The sequence below is a fragment of the Ruditapes philippinarum genome, unplaced genomic scaffold (genome assembly GCF_026571515.1).
Source record: "Ruditapes philippinarum isolate M1 unplaced genomic scaffold, ASM2657151v2 ctg1745_1_1_1_1, whole genome shotgun sequence".
Classification (NCBI taxonomy): Eukaryota; Metazoa; Mollusca; class Bivalvia; order Venerida; family Veneridae; genus Ruditapes; species Ruditapes philippinarum.
In genome coordinates this window covers 148,099-166,250 of record NW_026863729.1, presented here as the reverse complement: position 1 = coordinate 166,250, position 18,152 = coordinate 148,099, and the positions used below count along the sequence as shown (strand labels likewise).

Below are 18,152 nucleotides of genomic sequence, written 5' to 3'. Positions count from 1 at the left end.
AAGACAAAAAAATGGGTAAGTTCATTACTGTAATTGTATTATTTGTTGCTTGTAAATATTAAGTGGTATTTGCTTTTTATGTTATAATTTGTTTTACTGTCAATAATGGAATGATTAATGAAAAGTATTGTGTAGTTTTTATTGTTTTTTATGCAACGTACATGTAGCATATTCCACCAGTGCAGGAATATATTGGACAAACCCTCGTCACATGCGCCGGCATTACGGACGGACGTCTGCCTGACTAGTTGTCATCGTCTTCCGACTCTCTTTCTCTTCCACTGAGCGTATGTGCCATTTAAAACCAGACTTGGTGACACTGAACTTGTCCCGCTTGCCCTTTTTAAGTTCTTTGTAGGTATCTGTTGGTAATTTACCAATATTTGCACCAAATTTAATGATCTTCCGTATTTCCAGACGTTTAGCGACTGACATTTTCACGTAATTACAGTATTGATGACCGCACACAAATGTTTGTTTACGACTGTTAAAATAGGGAAAATGACGCCATATTTTTTAGTGACGTTAGGAATACGTACACACACTTTTCCCTGAATTTTAACGTTAATATGTAGTGTTTAAAAAATACTGGGATGCATCAAAGTAATGAACTAACCCAATTCTTTGTCGTGCGCCAGTATTACGTTACCAAGGTAACTGTATGACGTTTCGTTTTCAGAACATGTCGGTAACATGTTTTTTCTTTTGTTTTCTTATTTAAGATATATCTCCCCTTCAAGTGATATATAATTAATGTTTTTATCAATTACTCACACAACAATAACTGCAGTGCATGAATTTTTTGGACAACCCTCGTATATGGAAGAATTTCTACTTCTCCCAGAAAATATTAAAGATGCTTTACAAAATAAAAAAAATAGATGACTGTTATTAAAAAGGATCATAATGACTGAATGTTTCTTTATATTTATAACTTTGAATGTGATAAAAACCAGTGTTTAAAACGTATAAGAAATAAAACAATCTAAACTAAAAATCTAAAATAAGTCACATTGATGGCTTTTGTAATGTAATACAATACATTGATCTTTCCGTAAAATGAATTCCCTGTTCAAGAATAAAAAAAATATTCATTATTTTAAAAATCAGTTTACACGTTTTCATAATTTAACAATTGTACTTACAAAGTCATAGCAGTGAAAGAATTATTGCCGCAAACAATCATATATCAATTGGTCACAAATCTGCGTTGACTGTTTGAGAACAATTTCCCATTGACCTTAGAGACCCGAAATATCTTAATAAAATACTGTTCCACACTTGGCATTCAATTATGTTCGGTTGATAAGTTGTGCCAGAATGTGTTCCGTGAAAGCCCACGGTAGTTTAACCACTAAACAAGGCAATAGTGTATTTATGTTGTCTGAATATATTACAGACGCACCTAGACTTTTCACATGCAAACAATCATCGCTTAGCAACGTTATTTGTAACGTTTCTATAGAAAATTAAACAGACCGAAAAAAACTGAGATTTTAACAAAATTAAACATAAAATAATTTAGAGGCAAAGGCTTGGCAATGCTTACGAACTGACATACCCGTTATATTCTACTCTTTTTTCTAATAGAATATTCACCAATACAGTTTGTAATTATGCTTGTTCTTATAAAGCAATCTGCTTTAGGGTAGCATGTGACTTTTTGTATATTGGAACTTTGGTTACATATGGTTGATTCTGACACAAAACTTGAATTTGGTGTATTGGTAAGATAAAGATCAGTATCAAAACAATATGTTAGAAAATGTTGGTAAATATATTATTATAAGATTTTCGGGAACAACAATGCATGTAAATGCATGACTAAGTAGGAACTAAGTAAAGTGTATATTAGATGGCTTTGAAATGGAAATATTTGTATACTATAAACAATGATATTATCCGATCATTTCATGTTATAACAAGAGCCATGTCAACATGGCCATCCCCCACCGAATGTGTTTGCTCATTTGAAGAATGTATATGCAGTGCAGAAGTATTCAATTTTAGAGGTACATCTTTAACACTTTTTGAGATAAGCTCCGGACAAAAGAGTAGGAAAAAGAACAAGGGCAATAACTAAAATTATAGGGAAGAGTTATCATTGTTGCGCACAGCATTCCTCCTCAGTAAGATCTATCCACCTATGATGTTTCATGTTGACATCTCAAACACTTTGAGTTATGCTCTACTCAGGTAAAAATTTAATTATAAAAAATAACAAAGGGCAATAACTCAATAATTATGAACGGTAGAGTTATCATTTTTGTGCAATACATACTGTCTGAGTATGATCTATCCACTCATGAAGTTTCATGTTGATATCTCAAAGGCTGTTTGAGTTATGCTCTAGAAAAATATAATTTTGAAAAATAACAAAGGACAATAACTCAAGCATTTTTGCAGAGTTAATAGCCCAAGAAGAAAAATACATTTTGGGCTATTGATGAGGCCACATTTGTGATCACTGATCGCTCTTGTATATACTAAATATTAACTTACATCTAATCATAATATATTGCCGACCGGTTTCTATGTCATCAGGTATTAACTAAATGACGGTTTAACTTTTATTAAAATTAGAACAAATATGAAACATTGTTTTTTTTACAGAAAAAAGGGAACTTTCCTAGACTGCATTGGCAAGACAAAGCTTTTTCAAAGAAATGATGAATACAAAAACATTAAAATTATTGTTACGGAAAAGTAATCTTAGAATCACGAGCTGGGTGTTTGCAAAAAAACTTAATTTTTACTCATTGCTCAGTAATACTCGTAGTTAGTTCAAGTAACGCATTTGAGCTAATAGGTCCCTATACACATTCGAACTAAAATAAATTTCGTAAAATCTTAATAATTGAATAAAAGCAATAACCCTCATGAATTTCTATAATTGTTTATATGTGGAAGTTTCAAGTAAATACCTTATTTTAGAGATTTGCAGGTATGTGTAATTTGTGGAGAATTTTATGTTTTAAACAAACACGTGGTTTATCTACAACAAAATACAAAACGAATTATTAAATTTGGTCTACTTAGTGGTCATAAGGTTTCATGTAGATACCTACTGATTTAAATTTGTTTAGCATTCCAAACATTCAATAAATTCTTTAATTTTATTTAGTAAATACACCCGTTTGTCTAACTAACATATATTTATAGAAAATTTAGACATTAAGTAAAGTTGGCTTTTAAAGAGACGCATCATATTTTTATCTGACCTAGCTGAAAACGAAACTAAAATTTTTGGATAATCTAAATTTAGCTTTAACATACAGGAAGAATACGGGTAAGTGTATAAATATATTACTTACTTATTATATACAAATATGCATTTAAAAGTATTTTTATGAGTGTTTAATATGTTTACCAAAGCGATCGTTGATAAAAAATCATTTACCTAACTGAATCGTGAGAAATTATATTTTCAAAACAAGTGTAGACATCTAAACAGAAAGTAGAATGTTTTGAAAACTAATGGTTTTCATTTTCAAACCATATCTGTCTATTTCAGTTTTAACTTGTTATACTTTTTAATTTCAAATATTTGATCACCTAAAAACAATCTATTGATAATAACATTTTGCAAGACCCTTCAAAGGCTCGGGAAAAATCGGAATATTTCGACATGTTCCGTGTTTCATAGTTATATTAGAATGGAAGGTTATCGATTCTGTCAATTGATATATTTTGAAAAGGACAGTGTACATTATTTATTATTTACTTATCTACCTGTTATTATATTGATTCTGTAAAGTCTTTTCTCAATAGAATTAATGCAGCTTTAACATACAGGAATAAAACAGGTAAGTTTGTATATCCATTTTCTACTTATTACATAAAGTATGCATTTAAAAGTCTTTATGACTATTTAATATGTTTAGATATGATTTGATACCATAACTGAATCGTGAGAAATTATATTTTAAAAACAAGTGTAGATAGAATGTCATGAAAACTAATGGTTTTCATTTTTGCCATATCTATCTATTTCAGTTTTAAATTGTTATTCTTTTAATTTCAAATATTAGATTATATAAAAACGAACTAATATTAACGATTATTAAATTTTGCTAAGACCCATGAAAGGATCGGGAAAATTCGGAATATTTCGACAATTAACGCGTTTCCAAAGGAAATGTCAATCGACAACTTCATAGTTATACCCAGCCAACATTCTATATCGGCCCGACATAAAACCGACATGGTTTTCTATGACGGCCCGATGTCGGCTTTAACATCGGCTGCAAATAGGAATGATGTTGGCCCGACATCGGCAGAACAATATCGGGCCGACATCTTAACGATATAGGCCCGATATTTCTTGCCGACATCGGGCCTACATCAAAACAATGGCGGTGCGATGTCAGCCAACATTAGAAAGATATCGGTCCTATATCGACCAGGTACATGTATCATCCTTATGCTAGCATGTTGATGACATCTAGCAGCAAGCATTTGGCACAACCTGCAAAAAACACAAAATAAAATATAATTATTCTACAAAATTAGACAATAAAGACACATATTTTAACTTAAATGTGCAAATGACAATCACTACCCGCGAAATCATGTGACAAATATTTTCAAACATGATTTTACATCTAAAAAAGAGACAAACAGATAAATTGTGTTTTTCCAATAATGTTAAGTGTAAAAATCAAATTATTAACAGCGTTTACAGATTTTTGAATCATCATTACATTAATAAAAAACATGCTTTTCATAACCTTCCTTTGTTAGCTTTTCTTTTTGGCGCTTAATCTGTTAATTGTAGGACTGCGGTGAATATTTTCAAGCTTTTCATTTAAGATATAATAAAAGAGTGATTTTTATGTAGTCAAAACGTAAATATTGAATTTAATAACAAACCACATATCATTTCCAAACTCATCTATGATTATTTTAGAAATTCATATCAAAAATTACAATTATTTGCTGCATGATTTTTAATTCAACAGAAAACGCAATATCGTACCGATGCCAATCCGATATACAAAATACTTGCATTGATAGGTCATGTAGGCCCGACGCAGACCCGATGTATCTTTTTTGATCTAACACAAAATGTGGTTGATATTGTTCTAGTAATTGAAATCATACACAGGACAATTTATTCACATTATTAAGTCAATAATGGCATTGCAATTAGAATTTTTCAAAATATTCAATATGTCGGCACTGCAGCGGCCCGACGTCGGCCAATAGTCGGCATATTTTGCCGACATGCCGACATTAATCCTATATCGGCCCGATATGGTGATGCTAGCTGGGTATTAGATGGAAGAATTTTTAAACGCGCCTGTTTATTGATATACATGTATATCTAAAAGAAATTTGTAAATATCATTTATCTACCTGTTATATATTGATTTTGTCAAGTCTTTTCTCAATAGAATGAACATATTGCAACAAAACAATTATCAACATGCATAACATTAAAAACGGTGATGCAAATACTGTACCCATCGTGCATATCATGGGCTTATTTCTTACAGTCTTAGAGAATTTTGTGAAGCTGGAAATGTTTCAATAGGACACGGGTGCCCCCTCACGCCACTGTTATGTCAATTTTATGATTCTAGGTCAAATATTTTTTGGACAACATGTGCCACAAGTTAAAAACAAAAAAATCTTTTACTAAGTAAAGGGCAGGAACTTTACAAATACTGAATTAATCCACAAGCAAACCCCAAGGTGCGGAAGTACACATACTGACAACATTCTTGTAAACTTTCAGGCCTACAGGTCAAATACTTTTTGAGCTATGCATGAACAAGTTGAAAATTGCAAATTAATACTACTGTAGGTCAAGGGCAATAACTCTAACAAAACTGAAACAAATCCACATTCAAAGCCCCAGGAGCATAGCTTCACAGTGATGTTGATCACTATTCCTGTAAAGTTGGTTGATTCTCACTCAAGCACTCAATGAACAAATAACACAACATAATGAAACGGTTTTTACTAAGCCAAGGGAAATAACTCTACAAATGCTGGATAAATCCACAACCCAAGGTGCAAAACTACATATGCTTAGCAACAGTCCCGTAAGGTTTCATGGCTCTAGGTCAAATCCTTTTTGAACTACATGCAACACAAGTTGAAAATTGCAAAATTTTACTAACTCAAGGACAATAACTCTAAAAATATTTAATAAATCAACTCGAAAAAAACCCAGGTGCACAACTGCTGCACATGCTGATCAACATTCCTGTAAAGTTTTATGACTCTTGGTCAAATCTTTTTTGAGTTACATGTGACACAAGTTGAAAATTGCAAATGTTTACTAAGTCAAGAACAATAACTTTAAAAATACTAAATAAATCCACATGAAAATACCAAGGAGCACAACTACAAATGCTGATCAACATTTCTGTAAAGTTTCATGAGTCTGGGTCAAATACTTTTTGAGTTACCTGTGACACAAGTAGAAAATTGCAAATTTTTACTAAGTCAAGGGCAATAGCTCTAAAAAATACTAAATAAATCCACACGAAAATACCCAGGTGCACAACTGCACATGCTGATCATCATTCCTGTTAAGTTTCATGACTCTATGTCAAATACTTTTAGAGTTACGTGCGACACAAAAGAAAACAGACTGACAAAAGGACGGATGGACAAGGGAACATCTAAATGACCCCCCTCTAAAGTCGGGGCACACAAAATTTACGAAATATATGCTTGTTTTGAAAACGTAAACATAATTTTCAAAGAGGTCAAGTTTAGCTGACGTACCATGCATGATAAACAACATAGTCGTTTCATTTTGTCTCAATACTTGAGAATTGAATGAACTTAACTCAAGTTTATCTTACGACATCAGCATAACACATTTAGACTCACAAGCGTTCGGCACATTGTCCTGCCAACAATGGTCAATTTTTTATAAAATAACCTCTCCTTGATGATCAAGACTAGCTTCCATTTAATATATACAGTGAAATTTGAGAAAACCGGACGCTGAGAAAATCGGAACTCTCTAAATACCGGACGAATAATTCAGTCCCAAATTTTCCCTTCTTAAAACTATTGTATTAAACATTGACAATACCGGAATCTGTAAAAACCGAATATCGGACGGTTGATTGGGGACTACAAAGTCAATTATATAGACAATTACCCTGACAATACCGGACGACGAATGTGTGAATAACCTTGTGTACTTATCAATTGGCTAATACGTTAACTGAGCGGAAACGGAACAATGATTGTCTGATTTGTTTATAATGTCTCTTTTCACAGTTTGATTTATTGTAAGGTATAGATGTTACCGTTTTATATAAATGCCAAAATGCACGAGGAATTGATCAGGTAAAATCAGTATGAATAAACAATAGAGTATTTTTTCTACTGTGTTGCTTTTTGTATATTCATTTCCTAAAATGAAAACGACATTTATCGGCGCTAAAGTCTATTCCATGGCCGAAAATAATTCGACGAGAGCTGTCTACAAGTGTCAAAGTTAAATTAATTAAAGACAGTGAAACTTTGCCGAGACCTACTTTTAAAATCGGATCAATATGTTATTATTATAAACAAACAAAGTAAACTATGTTCGTTAAATCATTACCCATTACCCAGATGTAAACATATGCGGATGTACTCGGACTTGATCGTTATGAGGTAACTTCTGTTCATTTAAATCCAAACTTTAATTGTATTTATATGCAAAAATGGGACAAAAACTGTTACAATTAAAACATATTTTCTTGTTTTTTTATCATTCTTTATTTAGCAATTAACGTACACATGATCATGAAAATGCAAATATACAGCATCCTTTGTAAGTCATTGCCCGGTTATAATATGAGATCCTGAACAACTGAAGGGGACATTGAGAATACCGGACCGCTGAGAAAACCGGACAAAACCCTCAGTCCGAAAGCCGTCCGATTTTCTCAAATTTCACTGTATAACATTTATACAAGGTATATAATTCGCCGTAGAGTATTCCCCTTGGCATATAATATATCATTCAGTAACCGTTTAAATTATTAAGTCATCTTTATTCATTTACGATAAATAAATTATCAAACGTGAAGAATTACCGTACAATTGTGAGGTCGACATGTTTTATGCAAATGAAAATTCCAAGATTATACCACAAGTAGACATACATTTAGCTGTTAGCCAAATATAAATGTGCAGAACGGGTGTCTTTAGATTAAGATATCTGCTTTTGTCGAAATAGTTTTCACATATCTATCTATGTCAAAAAAATGGTCATTAATATTGAGTATTAATGGGAAGTGTAACCGGTTTCTATAATTTCAAAAGACCAAAAATGCTTTTACCATTTTCAGTTAATATCAGCTCATACAGCCGAACATTCTGATATCGTATTAGTTTCCAGAATGTCACAAGAAAAAAAGATCAGCTGCAGCAGTTCTGAAAAAGAAGAACTACAGGATAAACAGATATTGGTCAACAATGAATTTTGTGAAGAAAATGGAATCGGAGACCTAACGTTTATTGTAGAGAATCACAAAATACCTGTTTCTAAGACAGTACTGTGTATAGCATCCCCAGTGTTCCGTACCATGCTAAAAGGTCACTTCCGGGAGAAAACGGAGACTGAGATACCATTACCTGGCAAAAGTTACGAAAGCTTCGTTGAATTCCTGAGATGTATTTATCCTGACAAGACAAAAAAGGTGAAAGGTAATTGCTATAACTTTTAAAGTGTATTTTTAAGGACCCAAATGTGCACCAAAACGAATCTACTTTTATTCTTTTATTTATATTTTTTTCTCTTTTCTAGACAGTTTTGTTAGTTTGTTTAGATTAGTTTTCTAATCTTCAATTATTAATTGTATTCACCATTACATATCAAAAGGAATGATATTTGCATATGAAATTAGTTTTTTTGTTGCAATTATGTATGTTTTTGTTTTTATTTTTGACCTTTAAAATTTACAAAGTGACTTTAAAGAGTTTCCACTGAGGTTTTTTGACATGATGGGACTGAAAATATTCTTTTCGAGATAAATGTACCATTTGATAAAGGTGTAGACCACGAATCTTTGTGCAACTTTTCAGAACATTCGCGCACTTAATTTTTCCAGAATAATTATTCAAATTGTAAAAAAATGACCCAAAATAAAAAGCGATTAAACGCTTTTCACTCAAATTAGGCTAAGAAAAGCATAAAACTACGATTTTTGATTTATTTTAAAGTATATTTCTTAACTATCTTTGCAATATATTTCTGTATAAAGCGCCCCAGTTCATTTATGTAAGAAATTCTTATGTTATGTTTTTAGACTTTTTAACCTCAGTGGAGTCCCTTTAAGTAACAAATAATGATAGCTTTAGCCTTTAGTATTTCATCTTAAATAAGCGTATGAAGAAATGCAGTTGCGACCCGAATTCGATCTGCTGACCTATCACTTCATAACCAAGCATGTTACCCCTAAGCTAGAGGCTTCCAATACAGTTATCAAGAAAATGTTAGAGTAAAACAAATGTTTCTCTAAATTTAGAATTAGAGTTAGTAATCATCTTAAAAGCTGAATGCCTCTAGATGAGTCAAAATATCTCAAGAAAATTAACTTGAGAAAAATGTACAAAGATTCTATGAAAAATATTTTTTTCAAGATTCCAGTAAAAATTCACATGGTGTGTGATTAATTATTCATTTTGCAGTTTTTATCACCATATCTCTACTGTGTTACTATCGCGGTAAGATATTTTTGTTAATTCACGCGGATTGTAAATGCTGTTTTCAATTTGTAAATTATTAAAAGTGCAAAATTCAACCATTTTAAAGTGACATTATGCTCATTGTTTTGACTATATATTTCAAAAGACTGACTGTTAAAACATGTAAAGCCCATCTAAATACTCGTACCCACTCTTTTGAAAAAAAGAGGACGTTGGTGGACAATATGTTACAGCTAATATCCGATATATAATTATATAAATTTACTTGGGTCACGTGAGTTATTTATCGTTAAGCAAGCTTAATCATAAAACTGAAAGGAATCATGGCAAAAAGTAAGCTCAGTACCGATCTATCGAACACATTTGCCCTCGCCTTCCAGGTCCGAGAAGTCGAAATTCAACTACATATTTTTGTTATCAATTACAGTAAAACACTAGGATTACACAGGGAGAATGTCCGTTAAACATGGGAAGAAAAGTTTACGTTTAACTGTAAAAAATGCAACGGGCATAGCATTACTTTCACTTTCGTACATCTGGATAATTATTTTAAAGCTAAACACAAATCATTTAAAGAAAACTGACTCTAAAGATATGGCACCAAATCTTGAGTGTTTAACGTAGCTTTGATAAGCAATTATGTATGCAATAATCTTCCGAAAGTGCTAGAGAGTGTCCTGTTAGTCACTTGATGCTAATTAAAGTGAATTTAATAAACAATCAATGACATGAAGCATAAGGTGACTCACATCAATTATCAAATACTTACTTTGCATTCTCATATTGTTGTCATATAATTTTCTAGGTCTCTATAGCAAAAAATGATACCTTTTAGAAATTTAAGTATCAGTTGAATGCCTGAAGGTGAACCACAAATCATCCAATTTAGATATAAGAACGGTACTATACTACTAAATACTTTGTTGCGAACCATTTATAAGTAATTTGTTTCGTCTACTGCTGACCGATGAAATAAGTAATTTACTTATTAATGTTTTCTAAAAATGCCAAGAATAATGCATACATAAGACACCATGCTTGTGTATAGAATTCAAAGCGTATTTTATCCTGTAAGCCAATGCTCTACATCAATCTTTTTCCCAGTCCAAGAAAACAAGCAAAATCAAAGTTATCAGAGAGACTCTCTGATACTTTCCGAATTATCAAAGGAACTTTTGGTCATTAGAAAAATCGGGCAAAATTTTAATATTTACTTTCCATTATAAATAGGTCATTATCGCTGGCAAAGAAACATACCACAAATGAACAAGTAAATATGTACAAATGAGAAAAAGATATGGAAATTTTACTAACATCTACCAGATTGAAGAGATAAAAAATTGACTAAAAAGTTTGTTCTGACACATAATACAATATGTAAGGCAAGAACAATCGTCAAAGTTTGATTTTAATTAGTATTACAAACTCTCTTTGTTTAAAGATGAAAATAATTATTTCTGACGATATTTGTGTTGATATATTCACAAGTTTTCCAACGAAATCCCTGACAGTTATCAGAAGTACTCCTAAAAAGTTATCAGAAGAACTCCATCCATCGAGTAACAGTTACTACCCTTACACATGTGTCCACACTTTATACTCTTGGATGGGCATAATGTCACTTTATGCATCAATAGTACATTGTATTCAATTGCTAATAAGATTTTGTTGTTCTTTTTATCTTTCTCCAGAAAAAAATGTGTACATGCTTCTCCCCTTGGCTCATGAATATAACGTTGAGAAAATGATGAAACGTTGTCAAAAAGTGATCATGCAAATAATAAAGAATAGGCACACAAGGAATGTGGAAGAATTGTACCGGCATATACGTTTGGCTGAACTTTATAGCATAGAAGAAATGAAAGAAAGATGCATTTATCTGGCCTCAGAGAATACTCTTAAACAGTTCAAAGCTGCCAGAACGATGTATCAAATATCGGATGCAAACTATCTCACGATCATAGAGCTGGCTCTGAGAAGGAAAGAGCTTGATAAAGATGATGAAAAGGGCCTATCTTTAATAAAAAAAGAATCGAATGATTTTTTTATTGACCAAGTTACTTTCACTCTCAAAGGGAAAATTGACATGAGAGAAAAAGCTTCAACAAGATGTTTGAAATCATTAAGACTGGCTGAAAGATTCAACATTCAATTTGACAAATCAAAACTACTTGACACTCTGAGGCATTCTTACAACAAAATCAAAGATAATGAAGAATTTGACCTGCTTCCAGACACCATTAAATCTGCTTTAAAGAATTGAAATTAAGTATTTTTGTTATTTTAAGACTAAGACTAGATACCTGTCTGTCACACTTCTGTTTTGATATGAACTTATTTCATCTGATAATATTATAAAACATTTTACCTGCACAGATCAAAGATAAATTTGAATGTTTTCCTTAAATTTTGCATGCACATTTTTATGTTACAATAGAAAAGTCTTTTTCACACTCATTTCATTGTTGATGAGCATGATGTAACATTACATAGCTTGACGTACATTTTCGAAACTTTGTTATGTCACGAAGGGCAGCAAATTTAAATCGAACCGTCTGTCTGTCCGTCCGTCTGTGAGTCAAAACTTCATTCATATCCGGACTGTAATTTTGTCAAACATTGAGGGATTTTGAAATAACTTGGCACAAATGATGCAACATCAAGCCGATGCGTCGCGTTTAAAAACCACGCCCATACTGCAAAGGTCAAGGTTAAAATAACATTTTGAAGTTTCATATTATCACGATAAGAGTTAGTAGGTACACGCAATTATGTCCTGGCTATATATATAAAGGATTATAGAATACCTTGGTATCAATGTTTTCCACATCAAGACAATGAGGGTTATTGTGTCACGTCCAATAACTATGTCCCTATCTCAAAGGTCAAGGTCACTCTTTCATTTTGAAGTTTCGGTTTATAAAAATAAGAGTTTATAGGTACACACATTTGTGGTCGGACTGTAATTTTTTCATGCATCGAAGGATCTTAGAATAAATTAGCATAAATGTCTACCACACCAAAGTGATGTGACGCGTCTACGAATCACGCCCATATCTTAAAGGCCTTGAATACACTACCATTTGTAAGCTCACTTTATCACAAATAAAGTTTATAGGTGCATACATTAGTGTCCGGACTGTAACTTTGCAATTCATCGAAGTTTTTTAAAATAACTAGGCATAAATGTCAACACAAGACGACATGTCGCGTCGCGTACAAAAATTTACCTTCAAGGTCAAGGTCACACATATAATTTGGTATTACTCATTCTCTCGAGAAAAGTTTGAAGATACGCATTCATGTCCGGGTTGGAACTTTGTCATGCAATGAATGATTTTTAAATAACTTCACAAATTTCTAGCACATCAAGACGATGTGTCACAGCTTAGGCTTATGTCCGTCTGTCCGTCCGTGCGTCCTCGCTTACACAACTATTATGTCCGGACTATAACTTTGTCATGCATTGAAGAGTGTTTAAATAACTTGGTACAAAAGTCTACCACATCACGATGACATGTTGTATGTAAAATCCATATTCCTACCGCAAAGGTCAACGTTACTCTAATAGTTTGAAGGTACATATGATAAGATTTTGAAGATACACATAAAATGTATCGCATCCAAGACCCTTGTCCCAAGGTGTTAAGCTTGCTATAAATAGCACTTCATTTCACAAAAAAATTATTAAGCAATTAGTTACTTAAATTCTCGTTTTTTTCATAATACCAGCATGCTTAAGAAACCTTTTAAGGGGCATTTGTCACTTGCATGACAGCTCTTGTTCTCGTTATTTTCAATAATTCTCGTTTAGCAGTATTAATAATAGAACCTGATAAAAAGGTTTAAAAGAACAACTTTGTAGTCCTAAAGTTACAAAACAAGACCAGTAACGAGTTCGCAAAAACAAGATCAGGACCGAGTTCAATCTTACCAAAATCGTTAAAAAATATTATAAAGCCTCGAAAAAATCATTCATACATTGTACGTAGAAACCAGCTGTGGCATCTAAAATAGATTAATCATCATCATCATCTCAAGTAATTGCATCGCTCCGCAAGGAGTAAGCTCGCAATCGGACAAAAACTGTATATACATACGCAGCAGGCAGGACTGACTGTTTTCCAAAATAAAAATAAAAAGTTCCCCTATTTAAAGTTTCTATTAAAAGAGAAAAAACAACTCCGTGACTAGTATTTTATATGTTGGCTGGCCAGAGCTGATTGGAAAGCATCCAGGCTGGTCTAGTAAACAACGTTTGGGGGAGCTTGTTCCGAAGCACGATGGTTGCGGAGGAGGAGAAACTCTTTTGGAAGATGGAGGTACGTGCTCTGATTTGCCGGAAGCGTTGGTTGTGCCCTCTGATAGTCGGGATTAAAAGCCATCTGCCAAACATCCTCCCAGGATTGGAGACTATCAAGGTCATGTTGAAGTTGGCTGAGTCCTCGGGGCTACGGATGATTCTATACAGGAGGCAATCATCGGCGAAGAGTCGAGCCGTAGATTGGACTTTAGATGGTTAATCATTAATGCAGGCCAAGAAAATAAGAGGGCCAAGGACGCTGCCATGAAGGACACCAGAGGTGACAGGTGAGGTAGCTGAAAAGGTGCCCTCAAGGACAACCTGTTGTGCGCGTGAAGAAAGTCTTCAATCCAGGAGTGAGTTGTGCCTCTTATTCCATTTTTCACAATATGCTCATGGGTGAAAGGGTTAAGTAAATACCTTATTTTAGAGATTATGAAGATATGTATAATTTGTAGACATTTTTAAGTTTTGATAAAGAACGTGGTATAACTTTATCAAATTTAAAAAATGTTGTTAAATTTGGCCTTTTCACCCTTCATATATGGTTTCATGTTAATACCTACTGGTTTAAATATGTTTAACATCCAACAAATCATTTGATTGTATTCAGTAAATACATTTTATATCTAAATAACATTTATTTAACATACAGAATTCAGACATAAAGATAAAGTTGACTTTTAAATATTTGAAATTATATAAAGATACGCATCGACGTCTTATTCTTCCTTTCGCTCATGAATATAACGTAGAGGATGATGAAGACGTGCTTATGCGCACAGTTAGGAAAAGTAACAAAGAGAATGTTGAAGAATTGTATCGGCATATCCAATTCTCTGAAATGTATAGCCTAGAAAATTGAAGGAGAAGTGCATTTATCTAGCTTCAGAGCATACTCTTAAACAATTTAAAACTGCTAGAGAAAAGTACAAAATAACAGATGTCAGCCATGATAAGATTAAAGAGCTTGCCCTGACAAGACATGAGCTGAATAAAGCTGATGACAAAGTTTTTACAGCAAGGGCAAAACTCCATCTGTATTCTTCTCTGGACGCGGTGCAGTGTGACTTTAATGGGAAATTAATTATAGATGGAAGAAAGGCAAGCGATGTTTGCCAAGCATTAAGAGTAATTGAAAGATTTAAATTTACTACAGATAACTCAAACATTAAGTCAAACTTATTGGAAAAGTTACAAATCTTTTATGACAGTGAAGAAGATATGGAAGAATTTGATCTTCTCCCAGAAAATGTTAAAGCTGCTATACAAAACAGAAACAGAAGTTAAGCATGTGTTGTTGTAAAATAATACGAGTGATGAACATGAAATTAATCTATAAGGAAGGTTTGATTATCATTTAGAGTATTATCCTGTTTACGATAATTAGTTTTTATATCTATAATTAGTGTTCTATCCTAGCGACAATATCAGAAATCAAATATAAATATTCTTATTTATCAGTGTGTTAAATGTAGTACTAATAATACATAACGTCACAATAAAATTAAAAAATGTAAGCATTCAGCTAAAAAAATAAAGTTCATAGAAAAAAATACAATAAAATATGACATTAAGAATTAAAAACATGTAAAGATATACATAATCTATGAAATGATTTCGTGTTTGTTGCTAGAACTTTGTACTAACAAATTACTATATATAACATAATTATTTAAATATAAACAAAGTTCAATAATTTGACCTGGACAGTCAAGGTCATTCAAAGCTCAATGTCAATGTCAGTTTAACCTTCTAGGAGGTCTTTTCCAAAATGTTGTTTTGCCAAATATGAAGATAATCCATTAATTTATTACCAAGTTAAAGTCAAAAATCAATATAAATTCAATAATTTAATCTTCAAAGTTAAGTTCATAAAAGAATTAAGATAAATATAAGTTTAATTTACATGTTAGCCTTTCTCTAAAGAATATTTTGATATAATATGAAGTCAATCCATTTCAAAACATAATAATAGACAGTTATAGCAAAAAACATAAATAAAATAAAAAAAATATGTAAATGAAAATAATGAAATGAAATATGAAAATTTCATTAATTTAACTTTCAAGATCAAATCATTTATGAGTGATGGTCAATAGCTCTCTGATAACCTTAAAGTCTATCCTAAAAATTATACATTATTTTCAAGTTTGAAGACAACCCTTTTAAGAATAACAAAGTTATAGCCACTAATATTTACAAAAATCAGCTAAAACAAGCAAAATATAGACATTTAATCTTGAAGGTCAAGAAAAGCAGGTCTTTATAAAGATTTTGTCCCAAGGGATGTTGTAGTCAAGTATGAACACAAGACATCAAGAACTTAAAAAGGTTAAACGTTGATGACGGCAAGCTGAAAGACGATTGACGTCTGAAATACGGAAAGTTCATATTAACAAAACAACCGGATAGGACTTTATAGAATTAAGAAACGTAAAAACACTGAATAAGTGTTTGCCAAAACATTGCTGGGTTTACAATGTAATTATCTTAATATGTTATGAAAACATTCTGTTATTAACGATATAATGACTACTTTAAATATTAAGATATATTGTAGAGAATGTATATGATCTGTATGTACTTTAATACTAGCTTAAATTAGTTCATTTCTTTACTGTATAATACGTCTTACTATTTTAAACATGTGCAAAGTGTATGTCTTGTGTAATAAAGTATAATTGCTTGATATGTATTGTTACTTTCAAGCGCCAGCATATCTTATGTGTTCGCATTTAATATACGAAAAGAATAACTGACAACTTGTGATATTTCTCATTTTTATAAATTGTCGACTGGTTTCTATGTCCTTAGGTGTTGACTGTATGCTGGTTTACTTTTTATTTAATACGAAACTTTTTTTAAAAGTAAAACGTTATTTTCCCGAATCGCATTTGCAAGTGTGGCTTTCAATTTAAAGCTGTGTCAACAAATTATAGAAACGAAAACGTTCAGGATCTCTAGCTGCGTCGGTTCAAACGCAGTAAAGAACATGCGTTTGCTTCCTTGAGCAAGAATTACCCATTACTCCTGAGAGATTTCGAGCTGATACCTACACGTTCGAACTAAAATAAATTTTGTTTGTTCGTTAGATTGGTATTCACGTCACGCTGGCACATAAAAGGTCATTTGGCGATGTTAAAGCATTCCTGGTGGAGGAAGACCGCAGGTGCCCTTCCGTGTATTCTTTAAGGCACGAACGGGTACCTGAGTAGAACCACCGCCGTTCCGTAAGCTAGCTGGATAGCTTTCTCACATGAAAGAATTCAAAGTCCATGTCGGGATTCGAACCAACAGCGGTGAGGGGCAAGTGGTTTGAAGTCAACGACCTTAACCACCCTGCCACGGACGCCCCGAATAAATTTTGTATAAACTAAATAATTGAATAAAAGCAATAACCCTCATGAATTTCTATTATTGTTTAATCTGTGGAAAACTTTCTTATTTGTGTTACATGAAACAATTTGTGATATTGTCTTTTCATGAATAAACAGAGAAAATATATCGTAAGTTTATTTATGGCCCATCATGTAACATGCAAAGCTTCAAGTAAATAACTTGCTTTAGAGGAAGCTATCCAGCTAGCTTACTGAAGTCGGTGGTTCTACTCAGGTGCCCGTTCGTTCCTGAAATAATGCACGCAAGGGCACCTGACACTTTCCTGCACCAGTGAAGCTGAAACGTCACAATATGTGTCGATGTGACGTAAAACCGAAAACAAAACAAAAACAAAGTATTTTAGAGTTTTGCAGGTATGTGTTATTTGTGGACTTTTTTGTGTTTTGGAAAAAAAAACGTTGTATAACTTTATCAAAATTTAATAAAAAATAAAAAGGTTGTTACATTTGGGCTACTGACTCGTCGTATATGGTTTAAATATGTTCAAATAACATCTCACATATTCTGTACTTTTATTCAGTAAATACATTTGTTGTCCAAGTATCATATATTTTTACAGAATTCTGACATATAAATGAAGTTGACTTTTAATGTTGAAGTTATACAAAGAAACGCACCATATCAAAATGCAAATTGTTTTTATCTGACCTCGCTGAAAACGAAAGTACAATTATTTGAAAAAGAATACGGGTAAGTTTATTAACCTTTTGCTTACTTATTACATAACAAATATATGCACTTAAACGTTATGAATATTTTGAATATTTCCTATATTTTG

The 18,152-nt window shown here is 32.4% G+C and overlaps 1 protein-coding gene across 2 annotated transcripts; it reads left to right on the top strand.

Moving 5' to 3' along the window:
* The first annotated feature begins 3,217 nt into the window (after positions 1-3,217).
* Positions 3,218-12,173, top strand: LOC132723158 (BTB and MATH domain-containing protein 38-like). 2 transcript variants are annotated; one of them, XM_060707832.1, is made up of 4 exons: positions 3,236-3,289; positions 3,772-3,806; positions 8,310-8,667; positions 11,361-12,173. In XM_060707832.1, the coding sequence occupies exons 3-4, from the start codon at positions 8,361-8,363 to the stop codon at positions 11,930-11,932; spliced, it is 879 nt and encodes a 292-aa protein (XP_060563815.1). In that variant the 5' UTR covers positions 3,236-3,289; positions 3,772-3,806; positions 8,310-8,360; the 3' UTR covers positions 11,933-12,173. The 2 variants fall into 2 exon arrangements, with proteins under 2 accessions (XP_060563816.1, XP_060563815.1); XM_060707833.1 differs by lacking the exon at positions 3,772-3,806 and having other exon boundaries at positions 3,218-3,289.
* The last annotated feature ends 5,979 nt before the right edge of the window (positions 12,174-18,152 follow it).

What these genes read in the sequence shown, in the direction of transcription:
- LOC132723158 (XM_060707833.1), top strand. Translation starts at nt 8,361, where the DNA reads ATGTCACAAGAAAAAAAGATCAGCTGCAGCAGTTCTGAAAAAGAAGAA. An exon ending in CAAGACAAAAAAGGTGAAAG is followed by an intron (nt 8,668 to 11,360) that starts GTAATTGCTATA and finishes ATCTTTCTCCAG; the next exon opens with AAAAAAATGTGTACATGCTT.